Source organism: Sturnira hondurensis, unplaced genomic scaffold (genome assembly GCF_014824575.4).
Source record: "Sturnira hondurensis isolate 20B ecotype Veracruz unplaced genomic scaffold, ASM1482457v3 Scaffold0013299, whole genome shotgun sequence".
NCBI classification, from domain to species: Eukaryota; Metazoa; Chordata; class Mammalia; order Chiroptera; family Phyllostomidae; genus Sturnira; species Sturnira hondurensis.
In genome coordinates, this window is record NW_028085930.1 from 2229025 (window position 1) to 2247173 (window position 18149).

Sequence of the window (18149 nt, forward strand, 5' to 3'; positions counted from 1 at the left end):
TACTTTGTGCCAGGTGTGGTGTGAATAAGTACATTACATTATCTGATTTGTCCTTTTTTGTGGGCATGACTCTGACTCTTCCCACCAGCATATTAAGAAACTAGGACTAAGGTAATAACAGAGCTTGCCTGGAATCACAGAGCTGAGACCAGGACCCAGGCAGCTGACTCCAGAATCCTTATGCTTAGCCATGCTTATAACATGGTCCTGGTTAGAGAAGCAGTCCTTTGCTCACCAGATAGTTCCCAATATGAACAACACATTAATGGGAGTCACTGCTCCCATGGGAAGATCACCTTGGGAGCTGTAAAAAAACAAATCCCAGGCCAATTAAATCAGAGGCTCTGGGATGGTGGGGCCCAGGGACCTACATGGTTTTTTTAAAAAGCTCAAGTAGAGTCCAGGGCACCACCAAGATTGAGGATCATTGACCTATTCTAAAATGAAAGGAGTTAGAAGGCTGACCTCAGAGTAGGAGGGGGTGGGAAATCTCAGGATGTTCAAACCAAATGGGAATAGAAAAAAGGAGCTGAAATTAAGGGTGATGGGGAGAAGAACACGAACTATTAAGTTCAGGGAACCACACTGTAGCTGTAGGGTAGTAATGGTAATTTTTATACAGAGATTTGCAGGTTTGTAAGTGGCTGAAGAAAACACACTATCTCGATCTATTCTCTCCCAAGACCAAACTTAACCTCTTCCTTACCTTTCCGCACATCTACCCCTTGTCCTCGGTGTCCCTTCTAGCCCCTAAACTCCTCCCTTTCTCACTGCCTACTTTTTTGACTCTCATATAGCTTTCTCCCGGACCTGGATTTCTCGCTCAGATACTCCACTTGGTAGACAAACACCTTCCTTTCACTGCCCTCCCACCAATCATTCCTGTTTCACACCCCAAACTACTGATACTGCAGTAGAAAATCACCAAACCCGGCTGCCTGGTCTCTCAGTGTATGCTGCCCGGTCTCGGGGGGACCTCCCTCTGCTCCCCAAGCCCTGCACTCACCTGCAGGAGATTCCCACATCCCCTAGGATGTTTACGTCCTATCTCAAATTCTCCCAACCCCTCTCAACCTGCAGACCCTCTGCATCCACCTCATGTTTGCAGGCACACGGCTTTCTGTTTGGGACACAGTTGCCTAAACAATTCTTCTCGTTAAGATGACTCCATACTTTTCGTCTTCATTCTTGTTACCCTGAAGCTGGGTGCTCCAAGTACTTCAAGCTCAAAGCCCTTGCACCTTGATCCAGAAACCACTTTCCCACACCTCTCCTGCATCGTTCCTCTGCCCCACCGCACTGGGTCCTTTCCCTTGGCCTGTGCCACCGCCCACTTCCGCCCCTGTTTAAAAGACACATATGGCCCAACATTAAACTCTTTAAGTCCTCTCTCCCATACCTTCCTTAAATGGGTGTTTCAAGGTTCCCTCCATCTCTCACTCTACACATATAACAGTGTTGTGACTTCAACATTAGCTTGATACGGATAGGCCTCTGCATTTTAACCTGCAGTTCTGCCCCAGACTTCTTCCCTGACCTCGGGCTCCCTATTTCCAACTGCCTGCTAAACACAATCTGGATGTTTGATGCTATGTCCCATGTTGAGTTTACCTTCTCTCTCTAAACCTGCATTTTGCCTACGTGTCTGTTTCTCTCTCTCTGCTAATGATGTTTTCATTTCCCCAGTCATCCAGGTACTAAAATGATGTTAATTCTGATTCCATCTCTTCCAGAATGCGCAGTCAAGTGACTCTGCACTGTGACATCTGTTCATTCCATCACCATTCTCACTCCAATAAATCAGTTAGGACCTATTACTATTTCCTTGGGGTAAAGATTGGTTGGCTGACAACTTACTTCAGTCAAACATTAGTCACTGTTCTGGAAACAATCAAAACCAAATCGGGACCTTCAGCATGGAAAGGACACTAACCTGGGACAAAAGTCTCAGACACTGGGTAGCATACACTGAAGCCTGAACGCTCCTTCCTAATGGCTTGAGAAATTATTTTTGCTTAGGAATGAGAAGTGTAACTTGGGAGACAGTTGGCTGTACTGAGTGTAACTATATTATCAGAGAATGAAATGGTGGTAGCGGGGGGGACAGGCACACATGGTCACTCTCCAGGGGACTCCGGGACTTAGGACACAGACAAGATCAGAAAGAAGCTTCTGGATAACGTTTACTGGCCACATTCAACCGAAGATGTAAATCTGCCAGGAAGAGGGGAGGTGCAGCACTCATGTAGGCATGAAAGATGCGCTCTATTAGCTTCAGCAACTCACTGTAGCTCCCGGGGTCTTCAGTAAATGGAAGGATACAGCAATGATCATTTTACCTCCAATCCTCTGCAATCAGTAGGCAAATGAAAATGACAGTCTGAGCCAAACTATAATGCTTTTCAGAAAGAGCATGGGAAGAAAGGTATTAAAAGAGATGAGATAATGCAGGTCTCGTTAGGGGCTCAAAACCACAGAGAAGGCAGGAAGGGCAAATAGGGCACAGCCCCCACTTGCATGCCCATTTATTTATTCAGCGAATATCTGAGCACACACTGACTGCAAAGCATGGTTTCGAAATGTGAAGACACAGTGGTGAGGGAGAGAGAGCCCGTGCTCCCACCAAGCTTCCAGTACTGGAGAGGCACACGCAATCACCTGTGAACAAGTGCCGCCGCCCTCCCTGCTCCGTCAGCGAGAGCACTGTAGGAACAACATGTGCCGTGGGGCTCACAGCTGACAGAGTGAAATAAGCATCTAGAAACATCTACTTTCAAGAAGGGGAGTTTTACTAGCATTTGGTAAAAAGCCACTAATGGCCTCACTAAAGGCTATTCCAGCTCAGGACTTAGGAGTATAGAGAACTATGTTAGTAACCAATTACAGTAATGTGAGAGCAGAGCTCTCAAACTTTCAAACTTTCTCAGGGTGTGGTGGCTGACACACTTTGGGAGGAAGTATGGCTGTAAGGTGGCTGGTAACCCTCCCCTGAACTAGGCTGCAAAACAGTAGAACTATCTGGAGGTCTGCTTCCTTCAGGCACTAGGTCATCCTTCTTAGGTCATAGTCTATCAAAACGTCTACAGCAGGAGGCGTGGACTTGTAACCCTGCTGGGGTTGCAGAAAGCACACTCCTCGAGTGTCTGGTTCACTTCCATATCAAAATCAAAATACCAGCCTAGGAGCAAAAGAACAAACATATGAAAATCAGAATGTGAACCTAGGGTTGCAATCCACACAGATCTCCTAAGAGGCCACGTGAATGAGCAACATGACCTAACTGGTTTTATATGCTTGAGGACATTGAGACCATCTCAGCAGGGATAAAAGGAGCATTGTGAAATACATACACTGACCAAAGTGAGGATAAAAATGTGATTACAAGACAGGGAAAAGTTTGGAACTGAATCCAGAGACAACTTTCGGGTCAGCCGGGAGGGGCTGGCAGTGGCTGCCATCCCAACTCTTTGACTCACGTGAAGGACTAACAGAGCCCCAGTTTTTCAAATCTGGGGTTGGAAAGCAGAGAGCAATATAACACCGTCTCCATGGTGCCTTTCAATGACCCTGGTACTGTGCTACACAGCCTTGGTAATGACACAGAGTCAAGTCCTAGCGCCTGCAAAGGATCTTAGGTCCTTCTAGGATGTACGAGCAATGCCAAATGGAGCCAGAAGTTGTTCTGCCTCATTCGAGGTTCTTGGAGACTTCTCAGCCACAGCTCAACATATGTGCCCTGGGGCAGCTTGCTGGCTGGCTCTGCTTTGAGAGAGAAGGAGACCCTCTGTCACACAGGCGGGAACAGACTGAACCCTGACAGTGGAGGAGGACACCGCTTTCTCTGCTTTCCCAGGGACCTGGGCTATAAATTTAACTACAGGATTAAATCACATTAAAAACAAAAGCAACATCCTAAACGGAGCCAGTTTTAGGTTCATGGACCAGATGTTTGTCCATCTCTGCTGGTGTCTGTAGTCTTCATGACTACATACTTTTGCTATGCTTTTTGTCTCTGACATTGCAGCTTTTGCGGGGGCAGATGAGGGTCTTCTGAGACAGAAACAAAGACCTCTGTCATTGGGACAGGAGATCCCTGTGGCCTGTAGGAGAGAAGTGAAATCAGCCTAGAGGGTGATGGAGAAAACACAAAATTTAGATAATCTGAATGCAGAGAGATCCACTGCATACACGGGATATTAACAAGATGGCTTTGGCTTATGAGGGAATCCCCAACACGCCATGCGCTGCGGTGGACCCACAACTCGGCTGTGACCAAATCAGTCACTACCTTTTCCTTGGAGCATGTGAAGAATTAAGACAGTCAGAGATGGGGTCTTTGAAAACAAAACAAAACAAAACTATTCTTCCAGTGTGATCCACAATAAAGTATTTTCCAGGTACTAGAAACTTCAGCTTGGATTTTGAACCAAATCCAGCAGAGGATGTGAAAACTAAAACCGGATTCTTAGTGGTGCCACCAAACTTCTCAGAAAATTGAAAGTGGGTGGACAGGGAGGTAAGGGAACTGGATGGCAAAGTTGGCATTCTCTTAGCATCAACTATTTTTGCTAATGTACACAACGGCCAGGCAAATATAATTTAATTCCAAATAGGCTTTTGTGAAAAGTGCTCAGAAAGAAGATAACAGTTAGGTAGAAGATAACAATTCAGAAGAGGCCAGAAAGAATGAAGACTTAGAATTAAACTGTGTATGTTAGAGCAGGCAGCCATGTAACATCTAGGAGACTGAGGTATCACATTTGGAAAGTCTGGTTAAAGCAACAGGGACAAAGCAGCCAAGGAGGATGCAGCACAAGGAGGTCAGGGAGAAAGACTAGGTCTGGAGAGAAAAAAGGATCTACAATAGAGACCGAACCTGTAGGGGTGGGCAGCAATGCTTCCGTCTCATTAGTGCCAATGCGGATGAGTCCAGGGCACACTGAGTCTTCCCTCCGAGGGCCCACTTATTTAAGGTGCAGCCTCTCATCTTAACTTTTTCAGGAAAATAAACCCTATGAACACAGTTCTGATGTCAATGCAATCAAGAGACTGGTTTTGGAAATAGGGTAGAGATGAGGAGGAAGAGGAATAATGAGGTAACATGTGAGACAGAAGAGCAAGATAAGCACGTACACCCAACTTATCTGGTGGACTGAGTAGGTATCAGTAGGGGTCTGCGAAGGATCCATTCCTAAAAATGGAAAACCAAGCTTTTCCTAGGTTTCAGGAAACGCCCAGAGCGATTCTGCCACAGAGTAATTAACTAAAGGACACGATGCTGTGCATCTCACAGAAATGCTTGAGCACCTAAAATTATAACTCCTGAGTGTAATCTAGGCCATTTCCCACTTAGTGAAATGAAGCAAAACCACCAGCACCAACACTCCAACAGCACATGGCCGTCCATGCATCAAGCGAGGGCAGCTGCAGAGCTTGCTCTTAAACAGGTTCGACTGGCTTCTCAGTTCTTCTGCACGGTACTGATGGCCGCAGATGTGACTATCTGAAAGGACTGAACACACTTACGGCTGTTCATTTGGTTGAATAATGTTAAAATCTGAAGGAGTCTTAGGAATAAACTCATCCAACTTCTTTTGTTATTCAACGAAGTCTCTTAAGTCCAGAAAGATTAAGTTACTGGTCCAGGTTTTCTCAAGCACATTGGGAGAGCTGAGGCTCCACTGTGTCTTACTTCCAGTGTGAGATCCTTTCTACTCACTATGCTGTAAGAATGAGATTTTTGCTTGGCCTTAATAACTAAATTGCAATCTGACTTTTAATACTGGGAAAAAAGAGAACTTAAAAATTCTAGGCTAATCAAATTCTAACTAGTCTTGATTAGTTAGAAGCCAAGAGAGGTTACCTTTAATAAACTGAACTGACAAAAAAAAAAAAAAGATACTCATCATAGGACCTCCAAGAGAGAAAGTGACAAATTCAGCCTGGGTTATGGGTACAAATGCTGAGAGTCAGAGAGGATGCAAGCCAATGACAAAAAGATAAGCCAAGAAAACACTGTGAAGAAACCAAGAGAGTAAGATCCACTCACTTTTCTATTTAAATCTCTGATGATACGCATTCTAGAATCAGGATCTAGTTTCAACAAATACTACTAAATGGAATTAACATTCCACTACTCACAGGCCACAAACCACACCTGTTCTGGATGAGAACTGCAGACTTTCCCAACCACAGCTTACTCTGTATCTTTGTTAATACGCCAATGTAAGATTTTTTTGACATTTTCCTTATTTATATTTTAAATAAAGGATAGTTTTTCCAAAGGCTTCCCCCCCAAAAAAAAGATACACAGCTTCTCTTGAAACAGATAGGTTACATTCTGGAGTTTAAACAAATGTTTCACAAAGTATTTCTTCCCCTTTTTCATTCTTCCAATTGCTATTTACATCCACATTCATACAGAAATTCATTCAAATTTCTCTAACTCCACAATCTTGGGAGGCAAGAGGTAGAACTAGTGTGTCTCTTCTTAGCCAGAGAACTAAAAGACAAAACCTCCTGAGCATTGATCTGCAGGGCCTCCTTTGGTCCTTTCTCTTGAAGGCACTGAACTAAATTAACATGAGGTTTCTCCTGGGCCTGATAGGGCCTGGGAGCAATGTTACTTCCCTCTAGAGCAAAGAACATAGGAGGGGGTTCTTATGGTGGGACTGACTATTCTTAAACTTCTATATTTTTCTTGTGTGTAAGACTTGTTAGGTGGTATTTTGTCATTTCTACATCAGGATCTGTTCATCTTAATAGATGGAAAACTTTCACTTAACGTTAACTGTGAGAAGAGTATTCCAAGTTCTAAACTTTTCTACATTTTGGAAAAAAAATGGGGGCTCTCTTAGCCTGACTTTTCCTTCCCCTCAAACCAAAAATATAAACACACTGTGTCAGAAATACTGATAATGTCTAAAACTAGATCAATATTTCCTCTATACAAGATTTCTCTACATATATAAGTTCAATTTTTTTTTAAAACTTTATTTTTAGACACAGGGGAAAGGTGGGAGGGAGAGAAACATCAATTCGTGGTTGCCTCTAGCATGCCCCCTACTGGGGATCTGGCCTGAAACCCAGGCATGTGCTCTGACTGGGAATTGAGCCAGTGACCCTTTGGTTGGCGGGCTGGCACTCAGTTCACTGAAGCACACCATCCAGGGCAAAAGTTCAATTTTTAAAGTTCGATAATTAACTTAATGGCAGAACAGAATCTAAACGCTCACTGAATTATCCTTTCATTTTAGCACAGAAATAAAAACATTGTAAATTACTACTCAAAAGGGAGAACTAGAAACTTCCCCTCTGTCTCTGTTTTCCAGGGATCTGACTGATGTGCTGAGCAAGAGCTGTGCGACAGACAGAATGGCCCTACTCAGTCCCTGCCAGTTGGCTGGCTGAATTTTAACATCCCGACATGCACAATCTACTCAATAAATACAAGCTACTCTGTGCTAAATACTGCTTCTATGGAGCTTAACTCCTAGTTATGAACGTTACAGTTTGACAAGAAAAGGGAAACTATCAAAAGAAGTTCCAAGTTTTTAAAAATGTTGCCTCATGTTTAAATCTATTGCATACAGAAGCTGTCTACAAAATAAAATGCTGAAATAGCACCTCTGTGATATAATTTACTCTGGAAGCCTCCTTCCTTTCTAAAATATTAATTTACGATGTAATCACATTTAGGCAGGTCCCTTAGAAAAATGTTTTCAATTGACACGGAAGTAACACAAATTTTGTGGTCAAACTTCTGAAACAATTTTCATGTTTTGGAAGAATTAAGAATGCTTTCAAATGAACTTCTTTATAGGAGATGGACTCTTTCAGACTCGTTTATATAGACTATTTTAATTATAGTCGCATCTTAATCATACCTAGGTCTAACAGTCATGGCAAAACTGGCTTTCAGTGCAGACAAGACATTTTATATACACACGAGGCCCTGGAATTACTATATAGCAATTTAATGTCTCATCTCTTTAGCTACTTTAAATTGTAAGCTCCTACAAGATATACACGAGCCTTCTCCTTTATTCTTGGGCACACAGGAGAAGGTATATCATAAATGCCAGATAAATAAACAGATGTACTTAAAGCATCTCATTACCCACTTTGTACCAAAAAGTATGTGAGATAAAGGATATATTTTTCTGGTTCTGATGCTTTGTAACCAGATAACAAAATAACCAACCTGTACTTAATACTTTAAAATAAGAACAAGAATTGTAATCAAATGGTTTATGCAACTAGAAGACCACTATTAATAGTGTAACACTCAATGTTATGTCTCCATTTAATGAAACTCTGAAATCAATATTCATTACTTATTTTATAAATACCTCTGTTATGTATCTAGCATTATCACCCCCCAGGTTTGCTTCTTGCAGCTTGCAGAAGGCAAAGGGTCTCAATACTGTGGGCAATGGCCAAACGTGGTCCTGCCATGGTTAACTCGTTAAAAATACTTACCAGTCTGAACAAATGCTGCAGAGCTCATTTAGAATTCCTTGGCAGATTAGCTTTAAGACGATAACTAAAAATTTTACCACACATTAAGTCAATGGATTCTGAATTTTGAACGAATTTGTTGTTATTCAGTAACAGAGCCAGGTCCTGAAGGGGCGCTACTTCTGTGGTGCCGTCGAAAACCTTCAAAATGTGGGAGGTGTTTATGTCAACTTGCAGGCTAAGGCTCAGAAATAATTCCTTGCATCTGCCTGATTTCATGGCAGAAACAAAATGCAGAACTTTGACACTGTGCTTTTAATTGACCACTTAGAATTACTGAACTTTGCAAATATTAAAAACTATAAACTCATGGTATAATTGTACTGTTGCCCAAAAGTCTAATTAGTAATAAAACCAAGGTATAACAGATGATTAAAATGTTCAAAGTGAAATGCTTAGCAAGTTTCTGAGATGGCAGAATATATTTTTTAAGAATTGAACTAAATTTTAAAATATACCAGTACTTTAAAATCTTGTAACTTTAAAAATATAGAGAAGAATTTACATTTGTTTAAAATTTGAACATATGTTATTTAAGAGAGTTTCATATGAATAATAACTCTTTGAAGAAACAGTACCTATGGCAACCAGAAGTCAGATGATCAATACTTGGATGATCAAACTTAGAATCTGGCTTCCCTACTTCCCTAACACAGCTATTACCTACGACTTCAACACATCACTGATTTACATTGTGTGTTCTATTCAACTTCTAACCACCCCTCCTCCAAGTTTTATGTGGTGCTTTGAAGGGTATGCTATAAGCAAACAAAACATTTTGAAAACTAAAATTTTAAATATATTCTAAATTGTAAGAGTAAGAAGATGTCTTGTCATTAGTAAGAGATAAGCTAAAGAAAGAACCTCTATCCTTCTGAAGTACAAATATTCTTTTTACTATAAAGAATAAATAAGAGTACTGAAAATTTATAGCATAAAGTCACTGTATTCATTGCAAACCATTTTTATTTATGCCCCCATGTTATTCAGTTTTCTAATATACTTTAAAATATATATTTATTTTTAATTTTCCAATAGATTTAAGATATTCTAAAAAATGCTTCCATTTGTTAAGTGCTCAAAGGCACCATGCTAAGTATTTTAAATACACTGTATCGTCATCTTCACAGTGACCTTGTAGATATAACTTCTGCAGATAGAAGACAAATACTCATTCTTGTTTTTTTTTTCCTTTTATTTTTCTCTGCCTATACTTATTTCAAAAACTGTTCAGTTTAAACGGAAAAAATACCCATCCTTGGCTACCTTCTTGATATGTCCTATAAAACCACTGTGATTGGATGATCCCCGCAAGGAACAAAACTTAATTTTTTATGTTTTCAATTCTTGAAAGTATAAAATAAAAGGCAGTTAGAAAACATTAAAACTGACAAAAATATTAAATTATAAATTATTGGTTCAAGGACAACCCCACTGATATCACCGTGTCCATTTTAACTGTTTCCAAATAATTCCTCAGCCCCCAGCAAATTCTTACTGGCCATTCTTTACTCTTCTCCGACTTACAGGTTTTATTATAAACGTGGAGTTTTAAGGTTGTGTCTTATTACTCTTCATCTCACCGCACTGCCTTCTCTCCTCCCTCCTCCCATCAGATAATGTTTACACAATGTAGGCACTTCAATCAGTCTATGTAGAACTGAATTAAATGACTGACCTTAAAAATCTGACATTCATTAATTGGGAAGATAATTACTTTATACAGCTGTATTTTACAGAACAGGTTGATTCCTGAGTCAGGCTAATTTCTACAAACCAAATCATACTTTTATCCCTAGAAAACAAATGGGCCCAAATTCACACTTGTGAATAATATACATTATTATAAAATGACACATTTAGAAAGGGAAACAAACCTAAGAAATGATTAAAATTATTTCAAAATTAAACAAGTATCATACCATAAAACATATTCTCCTTTATCTATATCAAAGTGAGAAGACGACATGTCCTTGGGATTTTCTGTCTCTTGAAAAATGGGAATTTCCTGCATTTTCATTATGCTAAATATAGTGAAACCCCTTGCCTTACGATCAGACTTTATTTCTCCTATTTAAAATTTTCTCTCTTTACATACCCAGAGACCTGCTAGTAAAATGATAAAAGTTCTTAATGTAAGGAAGCCCATATACAGTCTAAGGGTGTTTAATAATGTAATTGAGTGCTGACTATGCACCTGGCAGTGTTGTAGATGCTGAGAATACAGTGATGAACAAAACATACAAAAGCCTGCCCTCACGGAGCTGACATCCTAGTCCCTCAAAAGGGTTACCCAGCTTCAATATTAAGTACTCAACATCCACGAGGAAAGCTTCCTGAAAGGCTCCACTAGTCAGACACCTCGGAGGAGCAGAGGGTACACTAAGTACTACAGTTAAGATTTGTAATGTATATTATTTTTTATCAAAATAAAAATAACATCTTGTTAAGTTTATTAATTTCCTCGAATTTTGATTTATATTTACTATTTCTAATGTTCCTCAAATTGTACTTTCTAACTAAGAAATTCCACTAGTTTCTTAAAGAGGGTGAAGAGAGACAAGCCTTTAAAATTTCCATCCTCTTTTATGATCGACAGGTACCAACCAAGTGCTGCTCTTCACAGGAGCAATTTTCTCTTTTAAGAGACTCGGCTTCACAATCACAGGACAGTTTGCCACCGCTACCTCTGCATGACTCAACCACTGACTGGGGTTTTAACTGAAATGCCAGTACCTGAAATAATTTGTTAGGTACCTTAACTTCTTTTTCACTGTCCTATTAACTGAACTTATGCTTCCCAGTCAGCATTAGTATGTGGTAAAAACTATTCAAAACTAGACTTTCCCCATAGCAGAGACCGCAGTGAATTTTTACCTGGCATTGCTGGCAGCATAGTTACGGCTAATGTGCCCTGGACCCTTCTTCCACTGAGCTCTCCATTCCTGCCTCCACCCCTGCTTACCTTAACCAACATTCTTGATATTCTAACTTGAATATGGCCAGGCCACATCTATTGTCAAGCCCAGTGGTCCACCTTTTCTTGGGCTTCTGCCTCTTCACGGCACAGCCAATGGCAATGTTTTCTATTCTCACCTGCAGAACTCTTCACCCTCCTTCACTCTCTGACAGGACGCCACAGAAGTGAGGAGATCTGTAACTATGCCACAGAGCAATAAAGGATGTAATGCTAGAAATTAGAATGCCAGCTTTGCTCTGTACAGGACACAGAGATCCAGGCATATCGAAGGAAATGTCACTCTGTGTATGATTTCTGCATTTTCACTTCTGTATTTATTCAACAAATATTTACTGGGTACTTATTAGGTTCCAGGAATTTTTCTATACTTGATATCTTTTAACAGGATATGAGGGTCATATCTCAAGTCTTCAGCTTAATTTCGTCTGGCCTAGAAAGAAGGTGTTGAGAAATGAAATCACAGCAGGCCTTTAGAGGTCTTTAGGAGCAGTAAGATAGAGACACAACTCTACAAAGAGGGAAGGCCTGTATCTTCTCCTTTACAGCTGAGCTGTGTCCAGTTCTCATTGCCTCTACTCTTAGCTTTAGTTTTTTCTTCTTCATTTTGCCTCATTTCCTGAACTGATCATAACAGGGCAATGGAATGTATGTTACTTCCTGTATTTACTGAATTACAGTCCCATTTTCAGTTAAAAGACAGATCAACTGAACATTTCATATTTTTATCCTGCAACAAAGTGTTTTTGTAGCTTTTTTATTTTTGTGGGTGGGGGGTGGCTCTACAGCCCTTGAAATCTCTTTCAGAGATTTTCCATTCATTAACTCAGTGAACTGAAATTCTATCTTGACAAGCATAAAAATTGCATTAAAACATAAAATAATACATACTGTACTTCAATAAAATAAATATAATCAAAGTTAATAAGGTATAAGTATAAAAGGTAAAGGTAAATAAAAATCTATACAAATAATTATGTCAACAAAAAATGAAATAGAAATAAAGGCATTCACAGGAAAAGGGTTATCATCATTTTTTACGCATTGAAAATAAGGATTCTCCACTCCTAAGAACATTTTCATGTAGATTTTATCACAAAATTATTTATATTTCCCATTTTACAATTTCTCTCTTCAGTAAATGTTATGCACTATAAATTATTCAAACACTTAATTTTGCAGAAATTAAATATCTTCCTAAAAATTCTATATAACCCCATTATATAAAAGTATCACAGTATCTTTTCTTCATCACACAAAAAATTATAATAATTATAACTTATTCTTTATTTGTCATCTTTCTACAGAAATTAACCAGGATTTAGACTTACCAGGAAATTATACACATTATAAATACAACTTTTAATAGACTACTAATCGTCAGACTACTGTGTTGTATTGCTAGAACATGATATCACAGATTAAGTCATTATTTCCAAAACAACAGTTTATTAACAAAAAAGTACAAAGAAGTACAATGGACATCCTATTCTCCCCAGCCCCCCATTATGGTCCATCTATCTACCTCCCTTTCAGTCCATGGCATGCCCTTCTTGAGCCAGGGAATGGGTAAAACACTTCTAACGAGCCCTAATAACCATCCCCAAACAAATCAATATGTATATGTTATACAGTCCATATCAATTTTTAAAAATGTTTTATATGACTTGCCATAAAAGCCTCTTCCTTTGCAATATACCACATACCTACACTGAATGGAACATATCAGAATCGACATCCAGAAATCATGTTTGTCAGACACAAGGAATACCATATGACTAGTATGTTTGCCTCTAAGTAACAGTTTACAGATGAAAGCTTAGAGGTGTTAAGAAGGATTTCATAGATATTTACTAAAGAACACTTCAAGTCAAAAATATCTTGTTAACTGAACTAAATTGAGGTACATGGAAAATATTCAGCGTAGCTGTTTTTTGCACTAATTTTAAATGAAAGTTATTCACATATCTAATCTTATTGCTTATTTCAATTTTCTTCAAGAATGGATCCTTTTCAATTTATTTCATTAAACTATGGTTGTTCCATACTTCCTATTTACAAGGCTGAGAACTTCTCTGAACCATGGTAAATTTCCAGTACTTTGTGATTTCTCTTACAAATATCAACCCAGATGGACAAATTTAGTATTTGCCATGTTTGGTAAATAATTCCCAATTTATTCTTCTTCTATGGCTCATCAAGACAGAACATGTGGGGTTACTTTACTGGTGGTTCCTAAAAGCCTTGTGTTAAATTTATTAGACTATATATTTTTTTGAGTGATAGGTTCAGTCTTTTGGTTTGAGGAGGGAGCCAAGTCAGAGCTTACCCCTATACTTTATTTTTTGCTTAACACTATTCTCATCAAGAACATGAGTTCAGTGTAGGACTAGGCTGTAAATAACATAAGGTGCTATACCAGTGATACATTTTTGGGGACCTAGAAATTCACATGACCACTCACTAAACATAAAATCATCATTCCACAAAGATTTTATTCACATCAAACTTGCACAGTAGCAAAAAAATCAAAACATAACTAAGCCACATATCAAAGAACAATATACAATAGATTTAAATTTCTCAATGATACTGGAAAGTATTTCCATAAATAACATTTACAATTCTAGTGTTAGGTCTTTCAAGGTGTCTGAAGCTTCACAGTGCTAGAATTGATTTTTATCAGAACACATGCAAAAAGGTGCAACACAATAATCCATATTAATGACACAAAAAAGCACACCAGTTATTTGTCATTCCAGCACGGCCATGCCACTCTATGTTCTAAAAACAAACAAACAAACAACCCCCCAAATCCGGGTCCCATTCATTCTTCAATTACGCCTTTAGTCACTCTGCTTTATTATATTCAAACAGTCACTGTTAGTGCTCTTCACCACGACTTTCAGGTAGACGTCACTCCCTGCCTGCTGGCTGTCAGGACTGGGGGACGCCCCTCTCCCAGACTCACCTTCTTCCGGATGTCTTCATCATTTGCTCCGAGAGAGGCATAGAGCTTGAATGCAGCCTGGCGGAGTTCATGAGCATGTTTTAAGTCATGATCAAGCTATGGGAGAGGAGAAGAAGATACATTCCAAATCAGTCCACAAATTAAATTTTCAATGAAACCAATCAAGCAGAGTTGAAAAAAAAACGTTTAACACCTACTGACATTCTAGTGCTCTCACTGAATTCCTGATTATTTTTGCGTTCTGCTCACACGACTGAGGCCTAGCTGTGTTTGTGTCAGCATGATCTGGAATACATGCTGCTTCTGCCTAAAAGTGAATGCCACAATATTTGACACAGGTATATGCAAAATTTTTGTGAACCTCCGAACCATAAAAATCCAGTGATCCTAGATGGCAGCTTTAGTGGCACTCATGTTGCTTACACGGGCTCTTTGAAATGCCCTCCTCAAAAACAGGGCACACCCAGGCCGTGCTGGCCCTGGAATATAGCTGACAGCTTGACTGCTGCTGCAACAGTGTCGTTGGCAGGTTTCCCAAACATTAAGAGCGGTGCCAACTTAATTTCACTATATAAATGACTTCAGAAACAGTAAAAACTTTTGTGAAAATCCTTAATAAACAATGTATCATGGTAATCATTATTATCTACTACAGTTATCTGTGATTTATGTTCAGGGGGCTTTTTTGATAAATTTATTAAAATTACATACTGCAATTACACAATGCTATCTTTCTATATGTGTAGCTGGCTTCTAAGGTATCAATTTTCCATACACCTGATTTATCACCAAACTATCACTAATAAGAAAATAGAGGCATCTTCCCAGGACAATTTTAGTGACTAAGAACCAGTACATATACAAGGCATATTAATAATGTAAATAATTTTATAACTAAGAGAGATAACTTCCTCCAACTGAGTACCACTTTCTTCAAATGATTTGCCTTCAAGAGGCTCACCCTTATGAAAAGATATATAGGCGTTACTGAAAACATTCTGAAATCCTCTTTTAAAACCTTCTTAAGAGCTAACTGTCATATTAGCTACAAACCCCTGACTGTAACATATAAAGAGTTTGAAGTTAACTGTCACTGATAGTAGTGTATGAAGATGGGGAAATCCAGTTGGGTGACATTTACAGTAACAAAAAAAAGAAAATAAAACAATCCTGAAACTTCAGGGGATTTTTGGCCAAGACGGAGGCATAGGTAGATACACCGTACCTCTTTGCACAACCAAAAAGAGGACAACAAATAATTTAAAAACAAAAAACCACCCAGAACTGCCAGAAAATCAAACTGTAAGAAAGTCCAACAACCAAGGAGTTAACAAAGAAAAATTCATCCAGACCAGTAGGAGGGGCAGAGACAGGCAGCTGGGGTGGAGAGGACTTGCCATAAGGCAGCTGGCAGACTGGGTGACCCAACATTTGGGTGCAGATGAACCGAGAGGAACAACAACTGGGGAGTGAGACAGACCACACAGCCAGGGTTCCAGCACAGGAAAATAAAGCCTCCCACCCTCTGACTAAAAACACCTGTGGGAGTTGTGGTGATGGGAGGAACTCCCAGCCTCACAGAACAGTTTGTTGGAGAGACTCACAGGGTCCTAGAAAGTACACAAACCCACTCACATGGGAATCAGCACCAGAAGGGCCCAATTTGCTTGTGGGTAGCAGGGGAAGTGACTGAAAGCTAGTGAGAGCTAAGCAAGCAGCACTGTTGCCTCTTGGAACCCTCCCCACACAGGGCACCACAATGCAGCAGTGTGGGTTGTCCCGCCCTGGAGAATATCTAAAGCTCCACCCCTTACTACATAACAGGTGCGCTGAGGAAAAAAATATGATCAAATGAAAGAACAGATCAAAGATCCAGAAAAAATACAACTAAATAAAGAGATAGCCAACCTTATCAGATGCGGAGTTTAAAACACTGGTGATCAGGATGCTCACAGAAATGGTTGAGTATGGTTGTAAAATAGAGGAAAAAGTGCAGACTATGCAAAGTGAAATAAAGGAAAATGTACAGGGAACCAACCGGGACTCAAATCAACAGTTTGGAACAAAAGGAAGAAATAAACATTCAACCAGGACAGAATGAAGAAACGAGAATTCAAAAAAATGAGAGGCTTAGGAACCTCCAGGACAACTTCAAACGTTCCAACATCCAAATCATAGGAGTGCCAGAAAAAAAAGAAAAAGAGCAAGAAATTGAAAACTTATTTGAACAAATATTGAAGGAACTTCCCCAATCTGGCAAAGGAAATAGACTTCTAGGAGGCTAAGAGAGTCCCAAAGAAGTTGGACCCAAGGAAGCACACTCCAAGGCACATCATAATTACATTACACAAAATGAAAAACAAGGAGAGAATCTTAAATGCCAACAAGAGAAAAAAAGACAGTTACCTACCTACAAAGGAGTTTCCATAAGACTGAAAGCTGATTTCTCAAAAGAAACCTTGCAGGCAAGAAGGGACTGGAAAGTATTCTAAGTCATGAAAGGCAAGGGCCTACATCCAAGATTACTCTATCCAGCAAAAGCTTTCATTTAGAATGGAAGAGCAGATAAAGTGCTTCTCAGATAAGGTCAATTTCAAGGAGTTCATCATTACCAAGCCTTTATTATACGATATGTTAAAGGGACTTTTCTCAGAAAAACAAGATAAAAAATATTAACAGTAAAATGACAACAAACTCACAACTATCAACAACCAAACCTGAAAAAAACAAAACTAAAACAAAGTAAGCAAACAACTAGAACAGGAACAGAACCACACAAATGGAGATGACATGGAGGGTTATCCGTGGGGAGGGGACATGGGAAGAATGGGGGGAAAAGGTACAGGGAATAAGAAGCATAAATAGTAAGTACAAAATAGACGGGGAGGTTAAGAATAGTATAGGAAATGGCCCTGGCTGGTGTAGCTCAGTGGATTGAGCGCAGGCCCACAAACCAAAAGGTTACTGGTTCGATTCCTAGTCAAAGCACATGCCTGAGTTGCAGGCCAGGTCCCCAGTAGGGGACACATGAGAGGCAACCACACATTGATGTTTCTCTTCCACTCTTTCTCCTTCCCTTCCCCTCTCTCTAAAAATAAATAAATAATTTAAAAAAAGAATAGTATAGGAAATGGAGAAGCCAAAGAACTTATATGTTCGACCCAAGGACATGAACTAAGGAAGGTGAATGTGGGTGGGAGAGGGGGTGTGCAGGGTAGAGGGGAATAAAGGGAGGAAAAATGGGACAATTATAGTAGCATAATCAGTAAAATATATTTTTTAAAAAACCTGAAACCCATTTAGGGTAGTTTTGAAGAAAATTCTTAAAAGTAGTTCTAAAAATATTCTTTTTTAAAAAATATTTTAAATTTTTTATTTATTTACTTTTAGAGAGAGGGGAAAGAAGGGAGAAAGGAGGGAGAGAAACATCCATGTGTGGTTGCCTCTCACATGGCCCCCACTGGGGACCTAGCCTGCAACCCAGGCATGTGCCCCGACTGGGAACCAGTGACCCTTCGGTTCTCAGCCCGCACTCAATCCACTGAGCTAAACCAGCCAGGGCCAAAAATATTCCGATCAAAGCTGTCATTGATAGATTATGAGAGGAACCTCTCAATATATAATGAGGAATACTCATTTTGATGGGTAAATTCTAAAATACTTATTCTAAATGTCTTAACT

The 18149-nt window shown here is 39.5% G+C and overlaps 1 protein-coding gene across 3 annotated transcripts in view; it reads right to left on the reverse strand.

Moving 5' to 3' along the window:
• ARMC8 (armadillo repeat containing 8) overlaps window positions 1-18149 on the reverse strand; it is a 101166-nt gene that overhangs the window by 28930 nt on the left and 54087 nt on the right. For all 3 annotated transcript variants that reach the window (XM_037061202.1, XM_037061204.1, XM_037061201.1), the window contains one exon: window positions 14469-14564. In XM_037061202.1, the coding sequence (XP_036917097.1) occupies window positions 14469-14564 (96 nt within the window). The remainder of the gene's footprint in view (window positions 1-14468; window positions 14565-18149) is intronic.